This window comes from Phacochoerus africanus, chromosome 15 (assembly GCF_016906955.1).
Source record: "Phacochoerus africanus isolate WHEZ1 chromosome 15, ROS_Pafr_v1, whole genome shotgun sequence".
Lineage (NCBI taxonomy): Eukaryota > Metazoa > Chordata > Mammalia > Artiodactyla > Suidae > Phacochoerus > Phacochoerus africanus.
The window spans coordinates 108,894,013-108,921,934 of record NC_062558.1 but is presented as its reverse complement, the minus strand read 5'-3'; the positions used below and the strand labels follow the sequence as shown (position 1 = coordinate 108,921,934).

General features: G+C 51.9%; 1 protein-coding gene across 1 annotated transcript in view; it reads left to right on the top strand.

Moving 5' to 3' along the window:
• The first annotated feature begins 415 nt into the window (after nucleotides 1–415).
• SLIT1 (slit guidance ligand 1) overlaps nucleotides 416–27,922 on the top strand; it is a 180,711-nt gene continuing 153,204 nt past the window's right edge. The window contains exons 1-3 of the mRNA XM_047760650.1: nucleotides 416–958; nucleotides 22,937–23,008; nucleotides 25,435–25,506. Of these exons, the coding sequence (XP_047616606.1) occupies nucleotides 762–958; nucleotides 22,937–23,008; nucleotides 25,435–25,506 (341 nt within the window). The 5' untranslated portion in view covers nucleotides 416–761. The remainder of the gene's footprint in view (nucleotides 959–22,936; nucleotides 23,009–25,434; nucleotides 25,507–27,922) is intronic.

Sequence of the window (27,922 nt, the reverse complement as noted above, 5' to 3'; positions counted from 1 at the left end):
ACCAAGCACTAAAAAAGCAAGGCTGGTGGGGCCTGGAGAGCCATTTCTGCCCTCTGGGAAAGGGTGTCTGTGGCCTGGGGGAAGGGGTCCAGGTGGCAAAATAAGACCCCCCCCCCCGAATAAGTGTGTGCATCCGCTGTGTGTGTGTGTGTGTGTGTGTGTAGAGCTGGTGAGGGTCGGGACCTGACAGGTTGGACTGTGGGCTGCCCTCCCCAGAGCCCCTGCCCGCGCCTCGGAGGTTCCACCTTTGAAACTGTACGCTGCTTTGGCGAGGCCGCCGAGTGGTCGTTGGGAGGCGGAGGCAGGGAGGGGGTGCGGGGGGAGGGCGGGGAGGAGTCTGGCTCTGGATGTGTGCTTTTCGATTGATGGATGACTGCCTGGTGGGAGCGAGCGTGCGGGTGTGAGCGTTTGTGTGTGTGTGTGTGTGTGTGTGTGTGTGTGTGCGCGGGGTGCGTGCGCGCGCGGGGCCTGCCCATTTTCCTCCTCGCAGCAGTCAGTTGGGAGCTGGAGGGAGGGAGACGCAGCCAGCGAGAAACCGGAGAGGAGCCGAGCGCCCTCCGCCCGAGGCGCCCTCCCTCCGTCCGCGCACAGGCGCCGTCGCTTGGAGGAGCAAGGTGCCACCCGGCCCTCAAGGGCGCAGCGTACAAGCCCGCGGTCTCTTCGGCGGCTCTGCCCCGGTGCTGCACCTGGAGGCCACCCCAGACGGGGATGGTAAGCGGCTGCCGCCGTCTGGCAAGCAAGAGGGACTCGGTGAGGGCACCATGGCGCTGACGCCCCGGAGGGGGCCCTCGGCGGGGCTCGTCCGGCCTGAGCTGTGGCTGCTGCTGTGGGCAGCCGCGTGGCGTCTGGGTGCCACGGCGTGCCCCGCCCTCTGCACCTGCACTGGCACCACGGTGGATTGCCACGGCACGGGGCTGCAGGCCATCCCCAAGAACATCCCACGGAACACCGAGCGCCTGTGAGTATGGCCCCATCCCCCGGCCGCGGGGAGCCCCGAGGTGGCCCTCCCACCCCGGCGCAATTCAGGGCTAAAGGTGGGGCAGGACCGTTGGGGCCTGGGCTCTGCAGCCAATAGACGAGTCAGTGCCTGTCAGAGTCCCTCCCAAGCCAGGAGCCAGGAGCCAGGAGCCGGGAGCGCCCCCGGCTCCCTTTCTTGGGATTCAAAGGGCCCTCTACGGGGGCTGTCAGCTCCCGTCCTCACACCTGCACCCTGCACTGGGCAAGGCAGGCCCTTCCCACTGCGCCAGCACTTTATTCCTCCAGGGTGCCTGTGAATGGGAGCCAGAAAGCCTTCCTGACACCCAGGAGGGAAGCTCCTCACACTCGCCAGGCACCATGTCTCCTTTTGGGTGCATGGGGCTTGGGCTGGGTGCTGAGCAGGAGGTGTGGATTTGGGCTCTGAGGGCTTGCTGCTGGGGATGGGCCGCAGGATGGGATGGAGCTGAAGTTTCTAGTCTCCCCCTTTCTCCCCATTGTTTGCCTCAGAACCTTAAAAATTCTTCTCTTGCAGGTGTGAGGCACTGGTTTCCCACTTGCGCATCCAGCCATCCCCAAGCAGACAATGGGACCCAAGGGATTTAGGTTGGGGGCTTGGGTTGTGTTATATTCAGCACCCAGACAGGGGTAGGTGTGACCTGGACCAGAGGACTCGTGAATAATGCCAAGAGGTCAGGAGCCTGGAGTGGGAGATACAAGGTTTAAAGACATTGACCATGACAAGTCATAAAAACATCATTTCTCTTACCCTGTTGTCACGCACTTCTCAATTCTTGAGAAAACTCGGTCCTTTCCAAGGACCAAGCTTTGTAGTGTGTATGTGGTGTGTGGTTAGCACATGTGTGTGTGTTTACAGACCTATGTAATTTGTTTGCCCAGATTCTCTTGCAGAATGTGTGTCTTTGTGAATTCCTGGTGTCTGTGGTGTCACCTCAGGGTACAAGGCTGGGAGAGTCTCTCTACATGGGCCGTGGGTAGATTTTTGATCTCATGCAGGGTCTTTGTGCAGCTTGCAGAGGTGGCTGCCTCCGGAGATTTTTGAACTGGAGTTTGGAGGCGGCTGCCGGCCCCTTTGAAACCTGCCTTCTCCTTCTCACACTCCTGAGCCCCTGCTGTGGCTCTCAGGAAAGGCGTACATATTTCAAGAACTTTTGAGCACATGTTCATGACTCCCAGCTGGTCAGAGACAGAAATCTGACCCCGGAGAGAACTGTCTCCTGGATCAAACTCCGTGCCAAGGTCAGCAATTAGCACATTTGCCCCAAGACTCTTCTTGGCTGAGACTGAAAAATTCCCGTGGAGGTTTCAGAGAATTTGCAATCTACATGCAATCTGGATGGGAACTGGTGTGTGTGTGTGTGTTGTGATGCTGGGGAGATACACTGCATGGGGAGGGGTTGGAATGAGCTGAGATTCTTCGGGGGAAGCCTATGCATTATCTTATGTGGTCCTGGAGGGGGGCAGAGGGTCAGAAATCTGTCTAGAGCACCCCTGAGGCTGCAGGGCCACCCTCCACACCTGTTCCCTCTAGACCTCCTCTCTGTTCCTTTGCCTTGTCCTCAGGGCATTTCTCCTGCAGCTGTTGCCCTGGTAGCAGCCTAGGTCTGAGATGTTTTAGCCCCTCTCCTTTGCTTTTGGATCTGAATCTTGAAGTCGTCTCATTCCTCACTCTCTCTTCACCTTCGGTTTTGAGGACAGAGTCAGTTTCGACTTGGATGAACTCTTGAGCTCTTTTGTGATCAGAATGAGATGAAAGTGACATTTGCTTGTGTAGAGCAAAGACAGTCATTTGCTGTGTGACCTTGGGCAAGTGACTTCACTTCTCGGAGCCTTAGTTGCTTTCTTATCAGGTCAATGGGGCTGCTGATACAGAAGGTCTCTGGTGCTTGTGAGGATGGAAGATAATGTACAGGAAGTGCTTGGTGCCTTATGATGCTTGCTCAGTGAGAGTCATTATGATAGGATCAGGAGAAGAGTTTCGTTACTTAATTCAGTGAATGTGTGTGGTACCCGTACCCGACCTGGGTGGTGAGGTTCCAGCTGGGAATGGGCAAGTCCCTGCCCTCAAAGATGTAGTTGAGAGGACTGGGCAGCGGACACCTAACTGTAAACTCCAGCATCGTGATGGGGCTGTGGGGGGAAGCTTTGGCATTAGAAGCACTTTTGGCGGACGAAGGAGCTTCTCAGAGGATGGACCATTTTATGAGGGTACTTTGGGACCCAACAGTGGTTGGGTCAGCGTTTGCCAAGCAGAGAGGGCGGGTAGCTCCCGGGGAATGCTGGAGCAAAAGCCCTGCCAATGTGAGCGTGCCTTGCCTGCTGGGCGAATGGACCAGCTTTGTCCTGGGGCTGAAACGTGCTGTGTCCAGTGGGATGTGATGGGACTTGGGAAGGGTCAGGAAGGCTTTTCTCTGTCTAGATTTTTCCTTTGGGGACTTCAGTGTTGGGATGCAGGGGACAGTTATCAGACCTGATCTTTGCTGGGTGCAAAACGTCTCAGATGGGGGAGGGCTGTAGAAAGCAGAGGGAGCCTGCCTTTTCAACAGGCAGGCCGCGAAAGAGCCATTTGAAGAGGAAAAGAACATCCTGGAAGGAGGCCTTGGGCAGACTCAAAATAACTGTGGCAAATGCACTCTCTAATCAATATGGGTGTCGTGCAGTATCAGAGCCTGAAACGGCAGCTTTTTCCGAGGCTGTGAAATTTTTATAGACTGCAGCTGTGCATTCATTCGCCTTTTGTCCTCTGGGCAGTTTCTATGGCAGCCTGTGAAGCTCAGCAACTTTATGATCATATATTCCATAACTCCTGGTCCAGCCTGTCTCCCCAAGTGGGAAAAAAATTGTCATTGGTTTGCTTTGGGGACTTCGGAGAAGAGGCCATCCAGGCTCCAGAGCTGTTGAGGAAATTGATTCAGCCAGAGGGGCACTGGGGCTGGAGGGATGCTGAATGGTTCTCTGCAGTGGAACTGCTGAAATCCAGGGCAAGAGTTGGGGGTGTGGTGGAGGGGGCCTTGGGATCTCTTTGTAGGGCCCAGACTCAGAGGGGCGCAGCCACGGCCGCTATTGTTTTATCTTCCACTTAAGGACCTTGACTTTTAGTTGGATTTTTTTTTTTTTAATTAAAAAAATGTTTGGAGTTCCCATTGTGGCTTAGCAGGTAATGGACCCGACTAGCATCCATGAGGACCCGGGTTCGATCCTTGGCCTTGCTCATTGGGGTAAGGAGCCGGCATTGCTGTGAGATGTGGTGTAGGCTGAAGAGGCGGCTCGGATCCTGTGTTGCTGTGGCTGTGGTGTAAGCTGGCGGCTATGGCTCCAATTCGACCCCTAGCCTGGGAACCGCCACATGCCATGGGTGCAGCCCTAAAAAGATGAAAAAAAAAAAATTGAAGACTGGAGTATTTAGGAGAGTGTGATGAGAGTGCAGTACGTATGGGTACTGATTCTCCCCTCTGCCCTGGGTGCTCGTATTCTAGTCTTGTCACAAATGCCCTTTGTGGGGGTGGGATGCAGAGAGGAGAGAGGTGCAAGGATGGAGAGAGGGCCTGGGCGGGCCTGCTGGCTTCTGTTTGCCCCCAGGTCCAGCACTTTCTGCTGCTCTTTGGGCCATGGGGGCCTTTGCTCCTGCCTTCCTCGATATGTCCCCTTGCCTCCTGGCCAGTTTGTCCGCCACTCTAGCTCCAGCCTGCTGCCGAGGCTGGGAGCCCCATGCCTTCTCCTGGCTTAGCCCCCAGAGTCTGGAGGCTCCATTCAATGGCGTGGGTGGTCATGACCAAGGAACACTGCCCAGGGCATCCCCAGGCTGGCTGGCTGGGAGCCTTTTGAAATTCCAAATAACGATTTGGGAGTTCACGTTGTGGCTTAGTGGTAATGAACATGAGTAGTATCCATGAGGACATGGATTCATTCCCTGGTCTCACTCAGTGGGTTAAGGATCCGGCATTGCCGTGAGGTATGGTGTAGGTTACAGACACGGCTCGGATCCCGCATTGCTGTGGCTGTGGGTGCAGGCTTTCAACTGGGGCGCTGATTCCACCCCTAGCCCGGGAACTTCCATATGCTGTGGGTATGGCCCTAAAAAGACAAACAAAACAAAACAAAACAACAACAACAACAAAAACAAATAATGATCAGATGGTAGCTGCAGTGAGAGGGGTTGGGGGGCCAGACGGAAGCTATGTCTACCCCTGGAGCCTGGCCTGGCTGGCGGGGGCTCTCTGAACAGGGCTCTGTGGTCTCCTGCGTGGAGACTCATGCTGTGCAGGGGCAGTTGCCTCCTGGTGAGGCTGTGTTTCCAGTAGCAGGTTGCTGGGCTGAGTGACTGGTGGGTAAGGCCCGGTGTTGCCACTCCATCTGCTCTGAGATCCAGTTTCTCCATCAGTAAAAGAGGATGATGGCTGCAGGTTGATGGTGAGGATTCAGTGAGCGTATGCACGTAGAGGGCCAGCAGGCATGCTTGGCTCATGGTGGGTCTTCTGCCATCCTGCAGCCTCGGGGGAGAGTGACACCTACTGCCTTCTAGGGTTTTTGCCAGAATTCACTCATTCTATGTGTGTGAAAATGCTTTGTGATTTAAACATTAGGTGATGTTGTTGTTGTTATTATTGTTATTATTTTGCTTTTTAGGGCCACGCCCCCAGCACTTGGAGGTTCCCAGGCTATGGGTCTAATCAGAGCTGTAGCTGCCGGCCTACACCACAGCCATAGCAATGTGGGATCCGACCTGTGTCTGTGACCTACACCACAGCTCACAGCAATGCTGGCTCCTTAACCCTCTGAGCGATGCCAGGGATCGAACCTGCAACCTCATGGTTCCTAGTTGGGTTTGTTAACTGCTGAGCCACGACGGGAAGTCCTATTTTTATTATTTGAGAAGTTCAGGCTAAAGATTTGAGAGTTGAGGTGGGGCAGGAGAGAGAATGGTGGGGGGAAAACATTTGAGTGGCGCCTGGGCTGCAAGCTGGGGTCTGACTCTCAGAGTGCTCCCTCTGGACCTCCCTCTGTCCCTTGGGATTTGGAGATGGGACACAGGGCAGTGTCATGTAGGGACTCTGCAGGGTGGACTCTGCAGCTTTGGAGCCAGACTGCTTGGTCTTTTAGCACCCCTCCCCCCGCCCCCAACCCACTACTCAGCAGCTGGGGGGACCTTGGGCAAGTTGTGGGGTTCCATTCACAGATAGCTGTCTCTTGAATGTCTGCATCCTGCCAAATGAATAGTCCTGGACAGAAATTGAAACCACCCGTCTCTCCCGTTTGAGTCCAGCAGGGGAGATGGAGATGAATGACACAGTTTGAGAAGAAAGTCACAATTGCAAACTGGGATAAGTGCTCTGGAGGAACGTGTGACTTCTCAGACTCCCATTTCCTTGCCCATAAAATGAGGATGATGACAGGAGCTGCTCCAGAGGGTGGTCCTGAGGATTCAATGTAGTGATGCTGGGAGAAGCCCTTTGCATTGGGCCTGGCACACAGCAAGTGCCCAATACATGGGAGTATTATTATTGTTATTAAGGTGACAGAGATTTGCAGGGACGTGAAAGGAACTTGGGCGCCACTCAAGACCGGATCCCGGCACATCCCTGCTCTCTTCCCGCACCAGTCAGCCCTGGCCGCTCTGGATCCCCGGGGAAGCCTGGAGCACAGGAGTCCTGGCTGCCCCTTCTTCAGCACCCCTTCTCTGAGGCAGGGGGCTGGCTGTGGTGGCCCAAGCTGCCCAAGGCTGCCAGCAGGGGTGGCCGTACTCTTTGGGGGCTGGGTGTGGGGTGGTGGGGACAGGCAGCTCCCGCTTTATTGGGAGCAGACGGGAGCTTGGCGGCGCTGCCGCCTCCAGTTCTGTGCCGGCATTAGCAGCTCGGCAGGGCTCTTGCTTAATGGGATTTTCTTCCCAAATGCTGTAATTATCGCCATACAAATACTTATTACCCAGAGCAGATGACGGCCGGGCCTTGGGCAGTAGCCAGGGAGCGGGGCTGTGCTCGGGGTGGAGAATTGGCTTCTCTTTTTGAGCTCACGACCCCCTCCTCTTCTTTCTGGATCCCAGCCTGCGGCGGACAAACAGCTGTTGGGCACCTGCCGTGTGCAAAGTGTCTGGAGAGGCCCAGGGTAGGGATGGGCTGGCTCCTCTGGGAGTTTGCAGCCTGGTGGGGAGAAGCGTCTGTCAGCAAAAGGACAGACGTGTAGGGACGCCCGTAGGGCCGCAGAGCGCAGCGGCTACCAGTGCAGCCTTTGCATCCTGGCTCCCTCAGTTACCACCTGAGAGATCTCAATTTCCTTATCTGTAAAATGGGAGCAACAGTAGCACTTACCTTGTAAGACTGTGAGTTCAGGAGTTCCCGTCGTGGCGCCGCGGAAACAAACCTGACTAGGAACCACGAAGTTGCGGGTTCGATCCCTGGCCTCGCTCGGTGGGTTAAGGATCCAGCGTTGCTGTGACCTGTGGTGTAGGTCACAGATGCGGCTCAGATCTGGCGTTGCTGTAGCTGTGGTGTAGGCCGGCAGCTATAGTTCCTATTAGATCTCCAGTCTGGGAACCTTCATATGCCACGGGTGCGGCCCTAAAAAGACAAAAAGACCAAAAAAAAAAAAAAAAAAGACTGTGAGTTCAAATGAAATAGTCCATGCAAAGTGGTTAGAATAACATTGGCATGTAGGGAGAACTCCACTGGTGTTAAAGATGAAGAGAGGGGAATGAGAGATGGAGGAGTTGGATCCCTGCAATGATGGGAGGGGGATTTGAACTGGGCTTTAAAGGTTGGGCAAGAGTTAGGAGAGTGAGCAGTGAAGCCAGGGTGAGGGAATCTGGGAGCATCCAGAGGTTTGTGTCGTGGGTTTGGGAAGGTGAGTGAGGAGCAGACCCAGCTGATGGGCGAACGTTTGTGTCGGTGAGTCAGAAAGAGGAGGTTAGTAATGGGCGAGCACAGGCCATGGGGCTGGGAAATGGGGAGCCTGCCGTCAGAGGGTGTGTGTATAAAATTTCCTTTGTAACATTAAAAAAAGTTCGTTCTTTTTTTATTAACGTATAGTTGCTTTACAATGTTGTGCTAAAAGTGTTTTATTAAAACTTTTTTTTATACTATAAATGATGTTTAGTAAATCTACAGAGTTGTGCTAACATCACCACAATTCAGTTCCAGAGTACTTTTTTTCTTTATTGTCTTTTTGCCATTTCTAGGGCTGCTCCCGCGGCATATGGAGGTTCCTAGGCTAGGGGTCGAATCGGAGCTGTAGCCTCTAGCCTATGCCAGAGCCACAGCAACGCAGCTTCCAAGCCACGTCTGCAACCTTCACCACAGCTCATGGCAACGCCTGATCCTTACACCCACTGAGCAAGGCCAGGGATTGAACCCACAACCTCATGGTTCCTAGTGAGATTCGTTAACCACTGAGCCATGACGGGAACTCCTAACCTCTTTCTTAATCACACATAGTATGATGAGCAAAACCAAGAAATTAACATTGGTCCAGTACTATCAGCTAAGCCACTCACTTTATTCTCATTTCACCAATTTCCCCACCTATGTCTTTTTTTCTATTCTGACATCCAATCCAGGATTCCACGTTGCTTTTAGTTATCATTTTTCCTTAGTCTCCTTCAATCCATGATAGTTCCTCTGTCCTTTTTTGCTCTTTTTGAATTTGACGCTTGTGAGAAGTCCTGGTTATTTTGTGGACTGCTCTTCAGTTTGAGTTTGAGGTCTTTTCATGATTGGAATGCGGTCATGCATTTTTGGCAAGGATGCCACAGAGGTGATGCGCCCTTCTCAGGGCATCCTGTCAAAGGTAGGTGACATTGCTATGTCTCGTTGTTGGTGATGATAACCTTAATCTCTCAGTAAAGGTGGTGCCTTCCGGGTTTCTCTGCTATAACGTTCCCTTCCCACTTGCAATTAATAAATATTTGGGTGAGGGGGGATACTTGAGAGTGTGTAATATCCTTTTTGTCCTCAAATCCTCACCGACTAATTTTAGCATCCATTAATGGATCTTGCCTACAACCATTATTATCCAATTTTGCTTTTCTATTTCCCTCATTCCTTCTACATTTATTAATTGGAATTCTTCTGTAGGGAAGACAATCTTATTTCTTTTTAAGAAGGTGGGATGTTTGATGAGTACCTTGGGTTTTGAGTTTCCTGAGGGCAGGAACTATGTCTCATGTATCTTTGTATTTCCATTGCCTGGTGTATGGTAGGTGCTCAGAAAATGTGTGTTTAATGAGTTCTTCTTTTTTGTCTTTTTAGGGCAGCACCTTCAGCATATGGAGGTTCCCAGGCTAGGGGTTGAATCAGAGCTGCAGCTGCCAGCCACAGCCACAGCCACGCCACATCCAAGCCACGTCTGTGACCTACACCACAGCTCAGAGCAATGCCAGATCCTTAACCCATTGAGCAAGGCCAGGGATTGAACCTGTGTCCTCACGGATGCTAGTTGGGTTCGTTAACTGCTGAGCCAGGATGGGACTCTGAGTTCTTTTTTTTTTTTTTTTTTGTCTTTTTACTGTGGCATGTCAGGCTAGGGGTCGAATCAGATTTGTAGCTGCTGGCCTACTCCAGAGCCACGGCAACTCCAGATCCTTAACCCACTGAGCAAGGCCAGGGATTGAACCTGTGTCCTCATGGATACTACGTGAGTTTGTTAACTGCTGAGCCAAGACGGGAACTCCCTGGGAACTCCGAATTCTTAAAAAAAAATATTTGGTAGGACATTTCTTGATTCTGATCTTTGCTTTAGAAGACAGAATCACTGTGATAAGCTGAAGAATGGTCCCCAAAGATGTCCACATTCTAATCCCTGGAACCTGTGACCTGACTTGGCAAAGGCACTTTGCAGATATGTTTAAGTTAAAGATCTTGAGATGGGAGACAATTTTGAATTTTCTGGGTGGGCCTAACATAATCACAGGTGTCCCTAAAGCAGGAGGCAGGAGGGTCAGAGTCAGTAGTAGGAGAGATAGGATGACAGAAGCAAGAGACTGGAGGGATGCACGGAAGGGGCCATGAGCCAAAGAATGCAGGCGGCCTCTAGACGAAAAAGGCAAGGGGATGGATTCTCCCGAGAGCCTCCGGAAAGGATTGCAGCCCTGGAACATCTTGATTTTAACTCAGCCACACTGATTTTGGACTTCTGATCTCCAGAACTGTAACATAATCAATTTCTGTTGTTTTAAGCCACTAAGTGTGTGGGGGTTTGTTATCGCAGCAGTGGGCAACTACTGCAGTCCTCGTAGGGTTAGGAGGGTACTGCAGAGGCCAAAGCATGGGAGCCAGCAGGCCTGGACAAAGGCAGAGGATGCAGAGGGCAAATGGGGATGGCATGGGGACCCTACCACCTGAGCCTGGGAGGATGATCTTGCAAACAGAGTGAAGGTGGGGAGGGTGGCCGACCCCGGAGGAGAAGCTGTGAATTGGTTTTTGCCTGTTTTATTTGAATTGCCAATAATATGTGAAACAAAATGACCCTAGAGGTAGGAATGAGAAATGATACTCTGTCAAGTATTCAGGCTGGAGAGACGGTTGGGAGGGTCTAGTGGGGAAGCAGTGGGATCCACGAGGGCTGTGGGACAGAGACTTCAATGGGAATTAAGGTAGACAATGTAGATACCAGCCCCCCCTCCCCCCGAGATGCTGAGTCAGCAGGATTTTGTCAAAGGCCTTTCCAGTGATTCAGCTGTTGGGGGGCTGCCCAGGACACAGTCTGAGAAACACTGCTTGGTGCCGGGGTTTCCTGGAAGCACGTGTGTCCTTTGATGACACAGGAGGACTGCCTTTGGCTTCCACCCACCGTAAGTGGGCAGGAAGAAGGGATGGCCACCAGGGAGGAGCAGAGGATGAGGCGGGAGGAGCTCTCATCTGTCCTTGTGTTTAACCCAGGGGAGCCCTGGCTGAATGTTTGTGGATGCCCAGCGGGGTGATGCCGTTGCTGCCAAAGCTGAAGAAAGGAAGAAGGCGTGTTTGGAGATGCGGGGGAGGGTTGACTGTGTGGAGAGCAGCCAGCCTGTCTGAGGAGGAGGGCCGGGGAAAGCTTCGGGAACCGTGACTGGGGGTCACTGGCAAAGCCGGGCAGAACGGTTTCCTGGGAGAAGAGGAAGGTGGAAGCAGATGGTCGGAGCGAGAGTAGGCGGTGAGGAAGTTTGTGAGAGGAGAGAACATGCACAGGAGCGCCAAGGGGAGGGGTTCCGAGAGCGGATTGTTTCCAGCATAGGGGCTGGTGGACCCGAGTCCTGCTGGCGACAGAGGGGTGTGGCGGGGGCGACGGTGGAAAGGAGGAGCCAGAGCCCTGGGATGGGGGCTGGACCTGTGGAGGGGAGGACCTGTGACTGGTCAGAGGCAGAGAGCACAGAGGCGGGAGGGGTGACCGTGTTGGTGGTCACCATTCAGAGCCCTTACCTTGTGCCCAGGCTCTGAGCCAGATGCTTTACCCATGTCCCCTCTTTTACTCTTCATAACAGTCCTGGGAGGAAGGCATTGCAGTCGGCCCTCAGTGTGCCTGAGGGACTGGTTCCAGGACAGCCACCCACCCACCACCGAACAAGGTACCAAAATCCTCGATGCTCAAGTCTCTCATTTAAAATGATGTACTGGAGTTCCCGTCGTGGCGCAGTGGTTAACGAATCCGACTAGGAACCATGAGGTTGAGGGTTCGGTCCCTGCCCTTGCTCAGTGGGTTAACGATCCGGCGTTGCCGTGAGCTGTGGTGTAGGTTGCAGACGCGGCTCGGATCCCGCGTTGCTGTGGCTCTGGCGTAGGCCGGTGGCTACAGCTCCGATTCAACCCCTAGCCTGGGAACCTCCATATGCCTCGGGAGCGGCCCAACAAATAGCAAAAACAACAAAAAAAGACAAAAATACATAAAATGATGTACTGGAGTTCCCGTTGTGGTGCAGGGGTTAACGAATCTGACTAGGAAGCATGAGGTTGCGGGTTTGATCCCTGGCCTTGCTCAGTGGGTTAAGGATCTGACGTTGCTGTGAGCTGTGGTGTAGGTCTCAGACGAGGCTCGGATCCCGCGTTGCCGTGGCTCTGGCGTAGGCCGGTGGCTATAGCTCTGATTATAGCGGCCCTAGAAAAGGCAAAAAGACTAAATAAATAAATTAAAAAAATGATATACTGTTTGCATTTAACCTACGCACATCCTCTCCTATACTTTATTTTTATTTTTTATTTTTTGCTTTTTAGGGCCACACCCCCAGCATATGGAGGTTCCCAGGCTAGGGGTCCAACTGGAGATACAGCCGCTGGCCTACACCAGAGCCACAGCAACACCAGATTTGAGCCGCATCTTCGAGCACAGTTCACGGCAACACAGATCCTTAACCCACTGTGCAAGGCCAGGGATCAAACCCGCAACCTTATGGTTCCTAGTCAGATTCGTTTCCGCTGCACCACAAAGGGAACTCCTTTCTTCTATACTTTAAATCATCTCTAGATTATTTACAATACCTAATACTAGGTAAATATTATGCAAATAGTTGTAAATACAATGTAAATGCTATGCAAATAGTTGCCAGTGCAGTGCAAGTTCAAGTTTTGTTTTTTGAAATTTTCTGAAATTTGGGGGGAGGGTGATAGCTTCCATCTGTGGTTGGTTGAATCTGTGGAGGTGGATCCCACTGATAAGGGGGATTAAGAGCCCACTGTAGTTACCATTGCTTTGTAGATGAGAAGGTTCAGAGAGGTGATGCCATCTGCTCCAGGTCAAACAGCTAGTTGCTAAGTAATGCTTTGAGTCCCTGAGTCTCTAGCCTCTGAGATGTGTTTATTTTTCATTTTTAAATTTGACGACTGCTATGCACATCTTAATAAGGCCTGATTTCATTCATTCATTCAGCCCCTACAAAACTTCTGTCAGGACATAAAAGGGAACTGACCCAGATTGATTCTTGCCTGCACGTGTTTACAAGGTGGACCCAAGTTGCAGGCTGGCACAGGGAGTGGTGTCCAGCCTAGCCGTGGGGGATGGTGAGCAGGTTGGGGGGTGCAGGGAGGTGGTGTTGCTGGTGGAGGTCAGTGTCAAGACTTAGCTGGTGGGTGGCCTCTCAGGGCCTGGGGTGGGTAGTGAGTGGACAATGGTCTGGCAGGCACTGGACATGGATACTGGTGGCAGGGGCCTGGCTGTAGGATATGGCTTTGGGCCAGGCCCCAGAGCTGAGGATGCCACTGACAAGAGCAAAGCCAGGCCTTAGTAGTGGAGGAATTGGTGTGCACTTTGGGTCGTAGAATACAATACACTGTGGGGTTGGGGTTAAGAGCTGGGCCTTGACCATCTCCCATCCTAAAAGAATGGCTACTATAAAAACAAGAAAAATCAAAAAACAGGAAATGACAAGTGGTGGCGAGGATGTGGAGAAACTGGAAAACTTGTGTGTTGTTTCTGGGACTGTAAAATATTGCAACTGCCGTGGAAAACTGTATGATGATTCCTCAAAAAATTAAACATAGAATTACCATATGATTCAGAAAGTTCATTTCTTTCTTTCTTTTTTTTTCATTTTTGGCTGCCCCATGGCATATGGAGTTCCTGGGCCAGGGATCTGAGCTGTAGTCTTGACCCAAGCCTCAGCTGCAGCAACACTGGATCTTTAACCCACTGTGCTGGCTGGGCATCAAACCTGAGTCCCACTGCTCCATTGTGCCACAGAGGGAACTCCAGCAAGTTCCAAAAGAATTGAAAACAAGATCTCAAAGATATTTGTACACCCATGTTTATAGCAGGGTTATTTACAGTAGCTAAAGGGTAGGAGCAACCCAAGTGTCCATGATGAATGGATAAATGAAATGTGGTGTAGACACACAATGGAATATTATTCACCTTTGAAAAGGAAAGACTGGAGTTCCTGTCGTGGCACAGTGGTTAACGAATCTGATTACGAACCATGAGGTTGTGGGTTCCATCCCTGGCCTCGCTCAGTGGGTTAAGGATTTGGTGTTGCCGTGAGCTGTGGTGTAGGTCGCAGACGCGGCTCGGATCCCATGTTGCTGTGGCTCTGGTGTAGGCCGGTGGCTACAGCTCCGATTCGACTCCTAGCCTGGGAACCTCCATATGCCGCGGGAGTGGCCCAAGAAATGGCAAAAAGACAAAAAAAAAAAGAAAAGAAAAGGAAAGACTTCTGATACATGCTATATCACGAATGAACCTTGAGGACATTGTGAAATAAGCCAGTCACAAAAGACAAATACTGTATAACTCTTCTTATCTGAGGCACCCAGAATAGGTGAATTCATAGAGACAGAATAGTGGTTACCAGGACCAGGAGAGGGGGAATGGAGGGGTATTATTTAACAAGTACAGGGTTTCAGTTTCATAGGATGAAAAAGTTCTGGAGATCTGTTGTACAGCAATGTGAATGTACTTAATGCTACTGAACTGTGCATGTGAAAACAGTTAAAATGGTAGATTTCATGTGTATTTTACAGCAGTTAAAAATTAAAAAAAAAAAAAAAAAGACCTGAGTCCTAGAGTCAGTCATGCTAGGATTCAAGTTGTGTGACCTGCTTACCAGCTGGCTGACCTTGAACAAATTACTTAATTTTTTTTTTTTTTAGGGCCACACTCGTGGAAGTTCCCAGACTAGGGGTTGAATCAGAGCTGTAGCCACCAGCCTAGGCCACAGCCACAGCAACACCAGATCCAAGCTGCATCTGTGACCTACACCACAGCTCACGGCAACGCCAGATCCTTAACCCACTGAGCAAAGCCAGGGATTGAACCTGTGTCCTCATGGATGCTAGTCGGGTTCGTTACTGCTGAGCCGCGATGGGAACTCCCCTTAAATTCTTTATGCCTCTGTTTCCTCATCAGATGGCTGTTGGCAAACCTTTGAGCCAAGCCACAGTAACACCAGATCCAGGCAGCGTCTGTGACCTACACTGTAGCTCACGGCAACATGGGATCCTTGACCCACTGAGTGAGGCCAGAGCTGGGATGAGGCTTAAGTGAGCTGGCTTGGTTGTGATCATACAGATGTTGCTAGTACTCAAGCCAAGGAAACAAGGTGCATGCCCAGGAATTGGGGCAGAGTGGGATCTGGAGCAAATCTGCCCCGGCCTGGGGCCCCTGACTGCTTGTCCCGGGGGCTACTGGCTTCATCACGCAGTAGGGGGCTGCCCTAGCCCTGGGGTGGGTGCCAGGCCTGTGGGCTCTGCTGAGGGGGTAGAGGAGCCTCTGGATCATGACCCTTTGAAGCTTGAGGATTGAGGGGAAGGCTCGGGGCTGATGGCAGTGTGCTCCAGGCCTTGGCTGCCATGTATTGGGCAGGATTGCTTACTCAGCTTATATTTAGTGAGCACCTACTGGGTGCCAGGTGCCTTCCTAGGTACTGGCTTACAGATGCAGCCTCTACCCCTCACAGCCTGGTGGGGAGATTGGCTTTCAACACAGGAGCTCCTGATGGAAATCCCAGCTCTGAAGGAGGAGCTAAAGGCACACCTACAAGGAGGCTGGTTTAGAGGAGGGGACATTTCAGTTGAGGCCTGAAGATGTTAGGAGGGAGCCAGCCTTGGGTGTTGGTGGCAGGGAGAAGGAGAGGGCTGTTCTGGCTCGGGGGAGCAGCATGAGCAAAGGCCCTGAGGCAGAAGCGCTGCTGTGTTGAAAGACGTGGGGGAGCAGGGTGGCTGAAGCCCTGGGGCTGGTATTTTCCTAATGAGATCTGAGGAAAAATCAGTCTTTTAACCCATGGGCTATGGAATGGTTGTTGGTAAAACAACAGTAAAACAACAGTGTGCTCTGTGTGTAAAGCTTTCCTTGGCTAATGTCCATTGGGGAGAACATTTCTTTTTCTTTGTTTTTTTTTTGCTTTTTAGGGCCACACCCACAGCATATGGAAGTTCCCAGGCTAGGGCTTGAATTGGAGCTATGCTATAGCCACAGCCACAGTAACAGGCAGAGTCTGTGACCTACCTACACTGCAGCTCATGGCAACACTGGATCCTTAACCCAGTGAGTGAGGCCAGGGATCGAACCCACATCCTCATAGATACTGTAACCCGCTGAGCCACAATGGGAACTCCAGAGAATATTTCTTATTTAGTGTATTATTATGATTATTTTTTGAGTCAGGGAGCAGGGAAACATGGAAATGCTATTTGGAATATGTTAGTTTGTATGCAAATTTATTAATGCATTCAGGAAATACTTACTGAAACATCTATCAGGTATCAGGCGCCGTGTACTGTGCCAGGTCCTGGAGATACAATAATGAGAAAACACTGACATGGTCCGTGTCCTCAAGGAGCTTAAGCTCTCATGACGGGTAAGAGACATCAAGGCAAGGAAGCCTCCAAATCTATATAAAATTGCTGCAGAGGAGAGGGATGGCGTGCTCCGTGGGTCTGTGATAAGGAGGTCGAAGCAATTGGCAGGAAAAGTTGGAGGGAGGCAGGCAAAGAGGAAAGGAGGGCGCAGTCCTGACTGAGGGCGTGGCAAGTTCAAGGCCCTGCCACCAGAGGGCGCAAATCAGAACAGGGAGTGTGGGGCAGGCCACGCGGGTTTGTAGTCCAAGTTAAGGAGATTTTTGTCTTGATTCCAAGAGCAGTGGGGATTCATTGAAGGGCTTAAGTGGGCAGTGACATGATCAGATTTGCATCTTGAAAAGATCACTCTGGCTGCAGCCTGGAGAACAGACTGGAGGGGAGCCAGCGGAGATGCGGGGCGCCTGGTTAGGCGGCTCTAGGCGCCCCATGCAGCCGGCCTGCCTGCACGTTGGGGCAACGGCCCTTCTGTCGCCATCGCCGTCGGGGAGGCAGCTGGGTAGGGAGATTCTTCCTTCTCTTGATTCTTGCGTCTGACTCTGCACATACTCAGTGCTGTGGATTTGGCCAGGGTAAGATTTCAAAGGACAGCGCCCCGAGGAATACAGTTCCCCAGACCAATGTCCTGTCTCGTTCACAGGCAGGTTTGTTTTTTGGAGATCTGGCAAGAAGGAAATTTAGAGGGTGGCCGGAGCCTCTCCATCATCACTGCAGGTTTGGGCCCTCAGGGAGGAACCAGCCCCAGGTGGGGCTGCCTCCTCCCCCAACCGTCAGAAATGCTTGTGAAGTGTGTGGATCCCTCCCAGAAGACACCCCAAGAGGGTCCCAGGGTGTTTATTCCTGCAGCTCTAAGAAATCTGAGGGTTTCTTTCTTTTTATCACAAACACCCAGATGCTAGGGAGCAGATTCTTATTTCCTGAGAGGATTCAAGAAATCCTGGTGTGTTTTTGTTTTTTTTTCCCTCGGTAATTCTGCTTCAGAGGATTTTCTCCAAAATCTTTTGCTACCGAGGTGTTTCTTTCAGGTTAGGACCAGTCAGGAACGGATGAAAATCAGGGCTGTTTGCCACCGGAGTGTACTTCCTCCTGGGGTGAAGGATGAGTGCAGACTCATCACTTCGGAAGAGCGAGAACCGTCTCAGGGTATCTTCTTTGGACCTCAGCATCCTGGGGCTGGCAGGGCAGGAGTAGCTGGTTCTGCCCTGCTCGGCGTGGTCCTGCCAGCCTGGTATCAGCCTGAGCTGAACCTGGGACACCACCCTTCTGGTGGAGCTCTGGTCCTTGAGGGAGACAACACCACCAACAACAGTTGTAATAAAAATAATCACAGCAGCTAATACTGATACAGATCACATTTAGTTTTTTTTTTTTTTTTTTTTTTCAGGGCCTCACCTGTGGCCTATGGAAGTTCCCAGGCGAGGGGTCCAATCAGAGCTGTAGCTGTCAGCCTACACCACAGCCACGGCAACACCAGATCTGAGCCACATCTGTGACCTACACCATCACGGCAATGCCGGATCCTTAACCCACTGAGCACCTCAGGTTCCTCAATAGCAAGATGGAGAGACTGTGACTCACCTCATAGGCTCCTGTGCGGGGGAAGTGAGATGAAGCCTGCTTGGAGTTGGGTTCAGAGCCTGTACGTGGTAGGTGCCCAGTAAGGAGAAATGGTAGATGTGACCTCTGGTGGCAGGAACCTCAGGGTGGCTCCGGATCCTGGCTTCTTCCTGAGAAGTGAGGCTAGGAATCGCTCCAGAGGGCCCACCGCTTGGCTGCTCTGGCTTCAAGGGTCTGAAGGGCACAGCAGCTTCTCCAGTTTTCCCAGGCGGCTTGTTGAGGAGGGGTCTCCATGGCAACGCTCAAGGACCACCTGTTGGAGGACTCAGGCGCTGGGGAAGCATGACCTCCTCGCCTCATTCCAACAGCCTGTGCCGAGGGTTTGAGGGGAAGTGGCCGAGCCGGGTTGGAAACTCGATCCTGGTGCACTGTTCAGCTGAGGGCAGAGGCTGGGGACAGTCGAGGCCATTCTCTCAGCCTAAGTGGCGATAATGACTCCTTAAGCAGCAACCCGGACCTGGGAACCGGATGAGAGCTGCCTCTCCCTCACAGGCTGCCTTCCTGAGGGCTCTCCCCTGAGAGGAGGCACTCGGCTTAGCTCCGGGTTAGACAGCAAGACTGATGGGGGGAGGCTGGGGGCTGGGGCCTCCATGGACACTCTTGCCTGGAAGCCACCACAGGGCCTCTCGAGGGAGGGGCTGTGTTTGCTCTGCCGTCTACACCATTGTCCTCCTCTCCCTGCCCGTCCCGGGTCTTTTCTTGAGTGGAGGTGGATCGGGGTGTAGGCAGTGAGGAGGAGGGGTTGGAATCCACTGATGGGCGAAGGGATGCGTCCCAGGGTCTGCCCAGTGGAGCCTGGTGCCAAAGGTGGGAGAGAGGCGGATAAATGAGAGCATCATCAGAAGTCCCCGCCTCCCGCCCCTGCCGCCTTATCGAAATTCCACCCTCAGGGATTCCTGAGTTCTCTTTGGTCCCTGCCGTGTTCAGAGACGTCTTGATGCCTTGTTCATCTTTGCCTCAGTTTTGCTGTCTGTGAATTGAATAATTATTGTATCCAATTGCCTGAGGAACCATGGTTGCTATGGGAAGGGATGAATGAATGACTGTGAAATTCAACCCATTTCTCGTGACCTTGGACTAATTTCTAGGAACGTATTCCTCCCAAATGCCCACCAAGCTCTATGCGGTAGTGTTGATAATTGAACGATATCAAAACAGCCCAGATGTGCCAGTAACAGGGAATGAGGCCATACCCAGGATACATCCACAGAAGGGATCCTGAGTGTCCCTCAGAGTCGTAAGTGGAGCATGAGCGGGGAATGGCATTGTAGGAGGGGTGGAACCCCACTTACGTCTCATTCATCTTCGTAGCTTTAGAACCTTGCAAAATGCTTTGCAAATAGCAAGTCTTCAATAAATATTTGTCAGATCATCTCCACTATGTAAAACTTGTATCCAAATGTAATAGGCTTGAGAGAAAATATTACAGAATATTAACAGGGGGGTTATTTCTGTGTGATGAGTTTATGTGTGATTTGATTTTTTTCTTTATTCTTCAGGAAATTGGAAAAATCTGACAATATGCATATATTACTCTTAGTTTTCAGTGCAATAACTTACCTATTTTTCCTTCCTTCCTTCCTTTCTTTGGTTCGTTCATTCTTTGTTTTTTTGTCTTTTTAGGGCTGAACCCGCAGCATATGGAGGTTCCCAGGCTAGGGGTCAAATCGGAGCTGCAGCTGCTGGTCTACACCACAGTCACAGCAACACCAGATCCAAGCCGTGTCTTTGACCTACACTTCAGCTCATGGCAGCACTGGGTCCTTAACCCACTGAGTGAGGCCAGGGATCAAACCCACGTCCTCATGGATAATAGTCAGGTTTGTTTCTGCTGCACCACGATGAGAACTCAATAACTTGCCTATTTTGTTGGCTTTAAATATAGGTGTCTCTTGAAAAATTCAAACAATGCAGAAAAGTATAAAACGGAAACTAAAGTCCCCTTGAGTCCCATGGCTCAGCAGTTATAGTCATTTATGTGCGGGGAACAGCCCCCAGCAGACTGATTCTGTGTGTGTACCTCTACTGATGTGAGTTTTTGCATAAGAGGGCTCAGAGCACACAAGCTGTCTCGACACCCTTTTCCCACAGGCTGCATCATGGACATCTTTCCTTGTCAATACAAACAGACTTCTACCATTTTCAATGGCTACATGACTCAGTGTCACAGATGCACTAAAATTTAATTAAGCATTTCTCTCTTGATGTTCATTTAACTTTAATATTTTTGCTCTTCGGAGCAATGCTGGCATACCTTTATAATCAAAACTATAAAACCATCCCAAATTCTTTGTTTTGGGTTTGGGGATGAAAGTTTCAGCAGGATGGTCCAGAGGAAACCTCCTGCTTGTGGAGGGACCTAGGTTTCAGGGCTTTGAGATGACACTCTCCTTGTTTGAAGCACAGTTATATTGCAGGAGGAGCAGATTGGGTGCAGCAGAGAGAGGCTCAGAGGTGGCTGCTTCAGGGAAGAATGTTTAGTTCAACCAAAAAAGACCTTTTGGAGTTCCCGTGTGGCTCAGTACTATCCATGAGGACGGTTTGATCCTTAGCCTTGCTCAGTGGGTTAAGGAACCAGCGTTGCCATGAGCTGTGGTGTAGGTTGCAGATGTGGCTTGGATCCCACGTTGCTGTAACTGTGGTGTAGGCTAGCAGCTGCAGCTCCGATTTGACCCCTAGCCTGGGAACTTCCATATGCTACAGGTGTGGCCCTAAAAAAAACAGGAAAAAAAAAGAGCTTTACATTGAAAAGAGCCCATCTCACATGGAGAAGGCATCCTCCCAGCGTTTAGGGTGGGAAAGGGGTTCCGTCTGGGGCTCCCACCTATGGTACCGGTACCCTGGAGATGCCTCAAGCCCCTCTGAGAGATCCTGTTAGAAAAAAGATGAGAAGGTGTTCCCTGGTGGTAGTGGTTAAGGACTTGGCATTAATTACTGCTGTGGCTTGAGTTCAATCCCTGGCCTGGGAACTTCTGCATGGTACAAACATGACCAAAAAAAAAAAAAGGAAGAGAGAGAGAAGATGAGGGTTGGGGAATGAGTTTATCCAGCTACTCTGAAGGATCAGGAGCCAGGCCCAGGGCGAAGGGCAGAGAGAGTGATGAGTTGAATGAATTATTGACGTGACAACTTCGGGAGACAGCCTGGTCTGATGGAAGAAGCCTGGGCCCTAGGACCACACGGCCATGGGTCCAATACCTGCTCTGCATTTAGCAAGTGGTGACCTCAGGAAGGTGCCTCATCTCTTTGAGCCACTCTTTCCTCATCTGCAAGATGGGTGGCTTTGTGCATAGCCCAGCTCTCAAAGCGTATGGAAACCAATGGCATGTCGTTCTTAGTGGGAGAAACTCTAGAACATCATACTTGGGAGACACTTTTAGGAAAGGGAATTGGCTGTTTTTCAATGTAGCTTGGACTTGGGTTGGGATGGTGGCTGCATGTGGAACTTTTGATTAAAATTGGTAAGTGAGGAGACTGGGCTGCTGGTACTGTGTGTGTGTGTGTGTGTGTGTGTGTGTGTGTGTTGCACGCAGTTAGGTTGTTGCTAAGCAAGCAGAGGACCGGGACGGTGGTGAGAAAGAGGTGGAGGCTGTGTGGCTGTGAACGTGGGGCTGCACTGGGGGACAGGTTAGATGTGGAGGCGACAGCTGGGTTTGGAGATGAGCCTGGGGGGGATTCCGTTGTGTGAGGTTCAGTGGAAGAACTTTCTGGGGCGTGGACTGCCTGACCCCTGGAGTGGCCTGTCTTTCCGAGGCTGTGCCAGCTCCCTGTGAAGAGGAGTGGCTGGCAGAGGCTGCGTGAGCTTTCCTGGGAGGCTGGGTGGAAGCGGGTGGTAGGTGAGGCCAGGTGGCCTCTGAGGTCAGGTCCCTGTCCAAGGTGCCCAGGGCATGATTGCAGGGGGGCCGAGGGAAGAGCTCATGGCCTTGGGTGGGAGGAAGAACAGGAGGCCATGGTGGTGAGAGCGGAGGAGCCACTGCAGTTGTGGGACAAGGGCTCAGCCTCCCTTCCTGGGCCCTGTCCCCGGTCCCTGCTGGAGGTCTGGCATTATGGCAGCTCCCACCCGGGCTCCCTGTCATTCCTCTGCTTGCTTGCGACCCTCTCTGATCTGGATCCAGCTTCCCTTGGCCTGTCTCCTCCCCTGCCCCCCAGATACTCTGGTTTTCTCCTTCTCTGGAATATCTGCTCCATCCCTCCCGCTGTGCAGATCTGTCTTTTGGGCCTCAGTTCGAGTCCTACTTTCCCAGTCCTCTCCAAAGGCATGCCACTCCCTGCTCTCTCCTACTTGGAGTATGGACAGCTTGTAGGCATCAGTGCCACCAGCTGATGGCATCCATGTCCCCAAGGGGGCCCTTTCCAAGTGCAGGCCATGCTCTTTAGGTGTTCATGCCTCATGCTAACCCTATGAGGTAGACAGTTATTGCCCCTATTTTATTATTATTATTATTATTATTTGCTTTGTAGGGCTACACTTGCAGCATACGGAGGTTCCCAGGCTAGGGGTCTAATCAGAGCTGTAGCCGCTGGCCTACACCACAGCCACAGCAATGTCAGATCTGAGCCGCATCTGTGACCTGAACCACGGCTCACGGCAATGCCAGATCCTTAACCCACTGAGCGAGGCCAGGGATCAAATGCAAGTCCCTATGGATGCTAGTTGGGTTTGTTACCACTGAGCCACGATGGGAGCTCCCATCGTCCCCATTTTACGGATGAGGAAACTGAGGCTGAGCGAGGATTCCACCTGAGTAGCCTCTCTAATTGGCTAGCTTCCAAATTCTTTCCTGTGTGAATGTGTTTTCTCTCCAACTAGACTGAGCTCTTTCAGGGCAAAAGCCACGTTTTGGGGTGCACAGCACCCCCAGCAGTGAGCCCATGCCCTGTGCGTTCCTCTTGTTTGTTGAGGTCCCAGCTAAGTAGGACGATGCAGACTTGGGGGTCCGGGGGCTTGGCTGGGAAGCACCCAGCCCTGATGGTGAGATGTGACCTGAACCACGTGGAGAGGGAGCCTGGAGCTGAGCCCCCGCCTGGGGGCCCAGCCTGAGCAGCTCACCGTCTCCTTCTCTCCCTTCCTCCACCAGGGAACTCAACGGCAACAACATCACTCGGATCCATAAGAACGACTTCGCGGGACTCAAGCAGCTGCGGGTGCTGTGAGTATGGGATGCTTCTGCCACGTGTAACCTTTGTCCTGCCCCCCGTGGTGGTCTCAGGACCCGAGCCCTGGCTGTGGGTCCTAGGGCTATAGGCCAGTGGGCCCCTCTCTGTGGAGTCAGTCTTGGGATGCGTGAGCAGGTGGATGGAGGTGAAGGTGGGTCCTAACCTGGAGTGGCCACTGCCTCCCACACGGCTGAGAAAATTGGGCACAGAGTGGGTACCTGTGGTTCCTGCCTGGTGGGACCTGGGCCAGGGGCGCTGCCTTGTCCATCAGCTGTCTCCTGCGGTGAGGGAAGACCAGGTCTGCTCAGGCTGCCCTCATCAAAGCCCACAGACTGGGTGGCTTAAAGCACAGAAAATGATTTTCTCACAGTTCTGGTGGCTGGAAGTCTCAAATCAAGGTGCCAGCAGGGCTGATGTGTGGGAGGCCTGTTCTTCCTGGCCACCTTCTTGCTGTGTCCTCAGGGGACTTCTTCTGTGTGGGTGCACAGGGAGCAATCTCTGGTGACTCTGTCTCTCTCTCTTTTTTTTCCCTATCTTTTCTTTTAGGGCCACACCCACAGCGTATGGAAGTTCCCAGGCTAGGGGTCGAATTGGAACTACAGCTGCCAGCCTACACCACAGCCATAGCAACACCAGATCTGAGTGGAGTTCTTCGGCCTATACCACGGCTCCTGGCAACGCCAGATCCTTAACCCACTGAGAGAGGCCAGGGATTGAACCTGTGTCCTCATGAATACTAGTCGGGTTCATAACCGCTGAGCCACAATGGGAACTCCTGGTGTCTTGTCTTCGTTTTCTAAGGATTCCAGTCCCGTCAGATTAGGGCCCCAAGCTTATGGCCTCATTTAGCCTTAATTACTTACCTAAAAGCCTTATCTCCAAATACAGTCATTGGGGGTAAGGGCTTCAGTGTATGAATTTGGGGGCAGGGGATGACCCAATTCAGTCTATAAGTCTCACTTCCCGGCAAGGGCACAGACACCCTGATTTGAAGAGGAGATGACTGGGGGTAATTGAGGACCAAGGGGCCTCCCACCAGCTGCCTAACAGTGGCAGATATTGGAGGTGGCAGGCCTGGCTCTGCTGGGCTTGGCCACCAGCCAGCAATGGAGTCATTCATGGCACCTGCCTTGTCAGGCTGGGCAGGGGTGAGGAGTCGGTGGGGAGTGGATCCCTTCGTCCACTCCTGCTCTGCCCATCTGGGGGTACAGAGGCAGTCCCACCTGCGTGCCTTCTGATGTGGGGCTCTCTCAGCCCAGAAGCTCAGGTGTGCAGGGAAGAACTGCATTTCTTTATTTTCTCTGCATCAACTCAGTTTTGACTCTGAGCCCCCACCCCATGGGCTGGCAGGAAATTCAATATCAGATAATCATGGGATCCCTCATTCCTCCCTCCCAGGGTCCTGGGGCCTCAGTTCTTTCAGAACTACTGGCATTGCAGTTCAGAAGGTCTTTGGAGGAGCTGGGGATGCTATGGTTGATCCTCTCTGGGATCACAGCTGTCAATCACTGGACAAGGCTTCTCGGCTTCTCTGGAACCACTGACCTCTGACCCCTCCCCAGGCTCCAGAAGTCTCTTCTGAGTCCAGGGAAGCCCTTCCTCCCTCCTGGGGTTCCCCCACCCACCCCACCCCAATGGCCTCCAGCATAAGCTCCTCAGAAGCAGATTTATGAAAACAAAGCAGAGGAAGAGAAGTGTCTGGTGGCAGCTTCTGCTCCCTGTCCTGCCCCAGACCTTATATGAGGCCTTTGCAGGAGCACATGAACCACCCACTCGGGAGCAGGGAGGGGAACACACAGGGAGAGAGACATACCTGATGAGTTCAAAAATTACCATGCGGCAAGTGATCGGTCGGTGAAAAATGCTGGGTTTCAGGGTGCGTTGGTGGGAAGGAGGTTCAGAGTCCCCCAGAGCCAGGTGGTTCACTGGCAGCAGATGGGGCCAAGTGGAGCGGGGTTGCAGTCAGAGGGGGTGTCGCCTGCCAACTGCAGAGTGGTGTGCTTGGTGCATGTGTGGGCTCTGCCCTATTGGCACAAGCTTCTGTGCTACTGGCTGATCCCCCTGCTCTGCCTCCTGGATGCTCGCCCTTTGGCTGGAGCTGGGGGGGGGGGCGGGCACGTGCATGAGCAGCCCGGAGCCAGCCCCTGCAGCCTGGTGAGGGCTTCCCATGGATGCTGTTGGAATGATGATCTGGTGCCCTGGTGCCCCGTGGCCATCTGCCATGCAGGTGGCTTCAGGGGGCTGAAGCACATCTTGTTCTCGGAGCCTGTGTCGGGGATTGGCAAAGCAGAGGGGATGTTTTGTTGGCTCAGGCCAGGGCTTGATGGGGCACAGCCCCAGTTTCACTCCCTCGTGCCAGCTGTTTCTAGGAGTCCTTGTCCACCATTCCCGAGCTGTCCTTGTCTCTTTGCTTCCCCAGGCAGCTGATGGAGAACCAGATTGGAGTGGTGGAACGGGGGGCATTCGATGACATGAAGGAGCTGGAGCGGCTGTGAGTATGCAGGGGTGAAGGTTCAGGAGGGTGGTGGGGGGACGCTGAGGGGACGCAAGCAGGCTGAGCCTAATGGCAAGGAGCAGGTGCTCGGGGACAGGGCTTCACGCCCAGCCTGCCTCCCGCCTGCTGATGGGGGCAGGGGCAGCTGCAGCTGTGGAAGGGATTGCAGCATCATTGTGAGATGATGGCAAAGAGAAAACTGGAGAGGTCCTCACCCCATATTCTTCCTTTCTTTTCTTTAAGGTTGCGCCTGTGGCATATGGAGGTTCCCAGGCTAGGGGTTCAATCGGAGCTGTAGCCGCCAGCCTACGCCACAGCCACAGCTATGCGGGATCCCAGCCGTGTCTGCAACCTACACCACAGCTCATGGCAACGCCGGATCCTTAACCCACTGAGCGAGGCCAGGGACTGAACCTGCGTTTTCATGAATACCAGTCGGGTTCCTTACTGCTGAGCCACAACGGTAACTCCTCACCCCATATTCTAAATCAGCTATCTTTATTGTTTTTCTCTGAAAATACATCACGGCAAAAGAGCCACGCAGTCCAAAGGAAGTGAAATTTCTTTCTATCATCCTATACCCCAGGCATAACCACTGATCATTGATGTGTGTGGCCTTAAAGGAAGCATTGGTGTGTCCCACCGCAGGGAAGCCCTGGGAGCAGGGTCTTGGGTGCCTGGGGCCACATCACAGAACTGAAGATGGTGTTTTCTGATGTGCATGCTTTGTTCCATAGGGGGCTTTTGAGTCTGAAAAGGAGTGTTGATCAATTTCTGCCTTTCAGATTGGCAGTAATGAAAAAAAAAAAAAAGTGTGGCATAAGTGAGGTGGCTGATGGGCTCATACATTCGTGGTGCTCCCTAGCCTCATTTTTCTGCTTTGGTTTGGTTGTAGGTGTCAAGAGTTTTAAAGTTCATGCCTTTTGAACCAGAAAGTCCATTTTAAGGAAATAATCAGAGCCATGGCTAAAAATGTATATATCAGGATAGTCATTACACGTTACTTAAATACAATAAAAAATGGAAACAGCTCTTCTGGTGGAGATAAAAGATATATAGTCACATTTTTGAAACACCATTAAGGCTGTGGGAATGTGTCCATAACATTAAGTGGAAAAGGAATACAGGAGGAGGAAAGTGATTAAGATTATTAACTCTCATTACGTTGAGTGATGGGATCACAGCTAACTTTAATTTTATTCTTCATGCTTTTCTTTTTAATGGATTTTTTAAACAATGAGTTTATAATGATAATTATAGCTGCTATGAATTGCATTATTCTATGCCAGGCGCGAAGATAAGCTCTTTGTCCTCCAATATTTCATTCAAATCCTTAAAACAACAGTGTGGTCAGTGGTCTATCAGAGATGAGAAACAGAGGGGCACAGAAGTTAAGGCACTTGCTTTATAAGATGATTATTAAGTGATTAAGTGCTGAAGAAGAGATTAGAACCGGGATCATTTTGCCTCCGAAGCTTGAGATCTTTTTGTGTGTGTGTGTGTGTGTGTGTGTGTGTGTGTGTGTGTGTCTTTTTGCCTTTTTTTTTTTTTTTTTTTTTTTTTTTTTCTAGGCCACACTCGGGGCATATGGAGGTTCCTAGGCTAGGGGTCGAGTTGGAGCTGTAGCTGCCAGCCTACGCCACAGCCACAGCAATGCCAGATCCAAGCCGCATCTGCGACCTACACCGCAGCTCACGGCAACACCAGATCCTTAACCCACTGAGCAAGGCCAGGGATCGAACCCGTGTTCTCATGGATGCTAATCGAGTTCATTCACCACTGAGCCACGAGGGGAACTCCCAAAGCCTGAGCTCTTAATGGCTATAACCTCCTACCTCACTTTTCCCTTTTACTTCACAGAAAATAAGGTATTAAATAAAGAAATGGAAAGAATATAGTTGTTTCATTGCCCTCCTGTAGCCTGGAGAAAAACCAAGGTGAATTGTTCCTTATCCAGGCCAAAAATGGAGTCCATGAGCCCAAAGCTAGACCAGATAATTAGTCTAGTGTTTGTTTTCTTCACCAGGCTCAGAACAAAATACACGTTCCTGACCCGACTAGGAGGGGCTGATGTGGTCCTGACCTATTCTGGCTCTAGCGCCAGGGCTCCATGCCCTGGGCGAGGAGAACCTGTGGGCAGGGGGTCTAGACAGGACCAGGGTGGCCCATGTCATGCTTGTTGTTGCCCCCAAGGCTGGGCAGGGCCCTCTTTTTTGAGTCATGCCATGTCACCACAGACTTTGTCCCTTCTATCTTTTTCCAGCTATCTTTCTTCCAGGGTGGGTCACCAGCCACTGCATAGTGGGCAGATATGGAGTGTGTGACTGTTCTGTCTCTGGGGGCGTCCAGGGCTGGCTGTGGATGGCCAGCACCATCTCCTCTGACTTGTTGGAGACCAGTTAATCATAAAAGT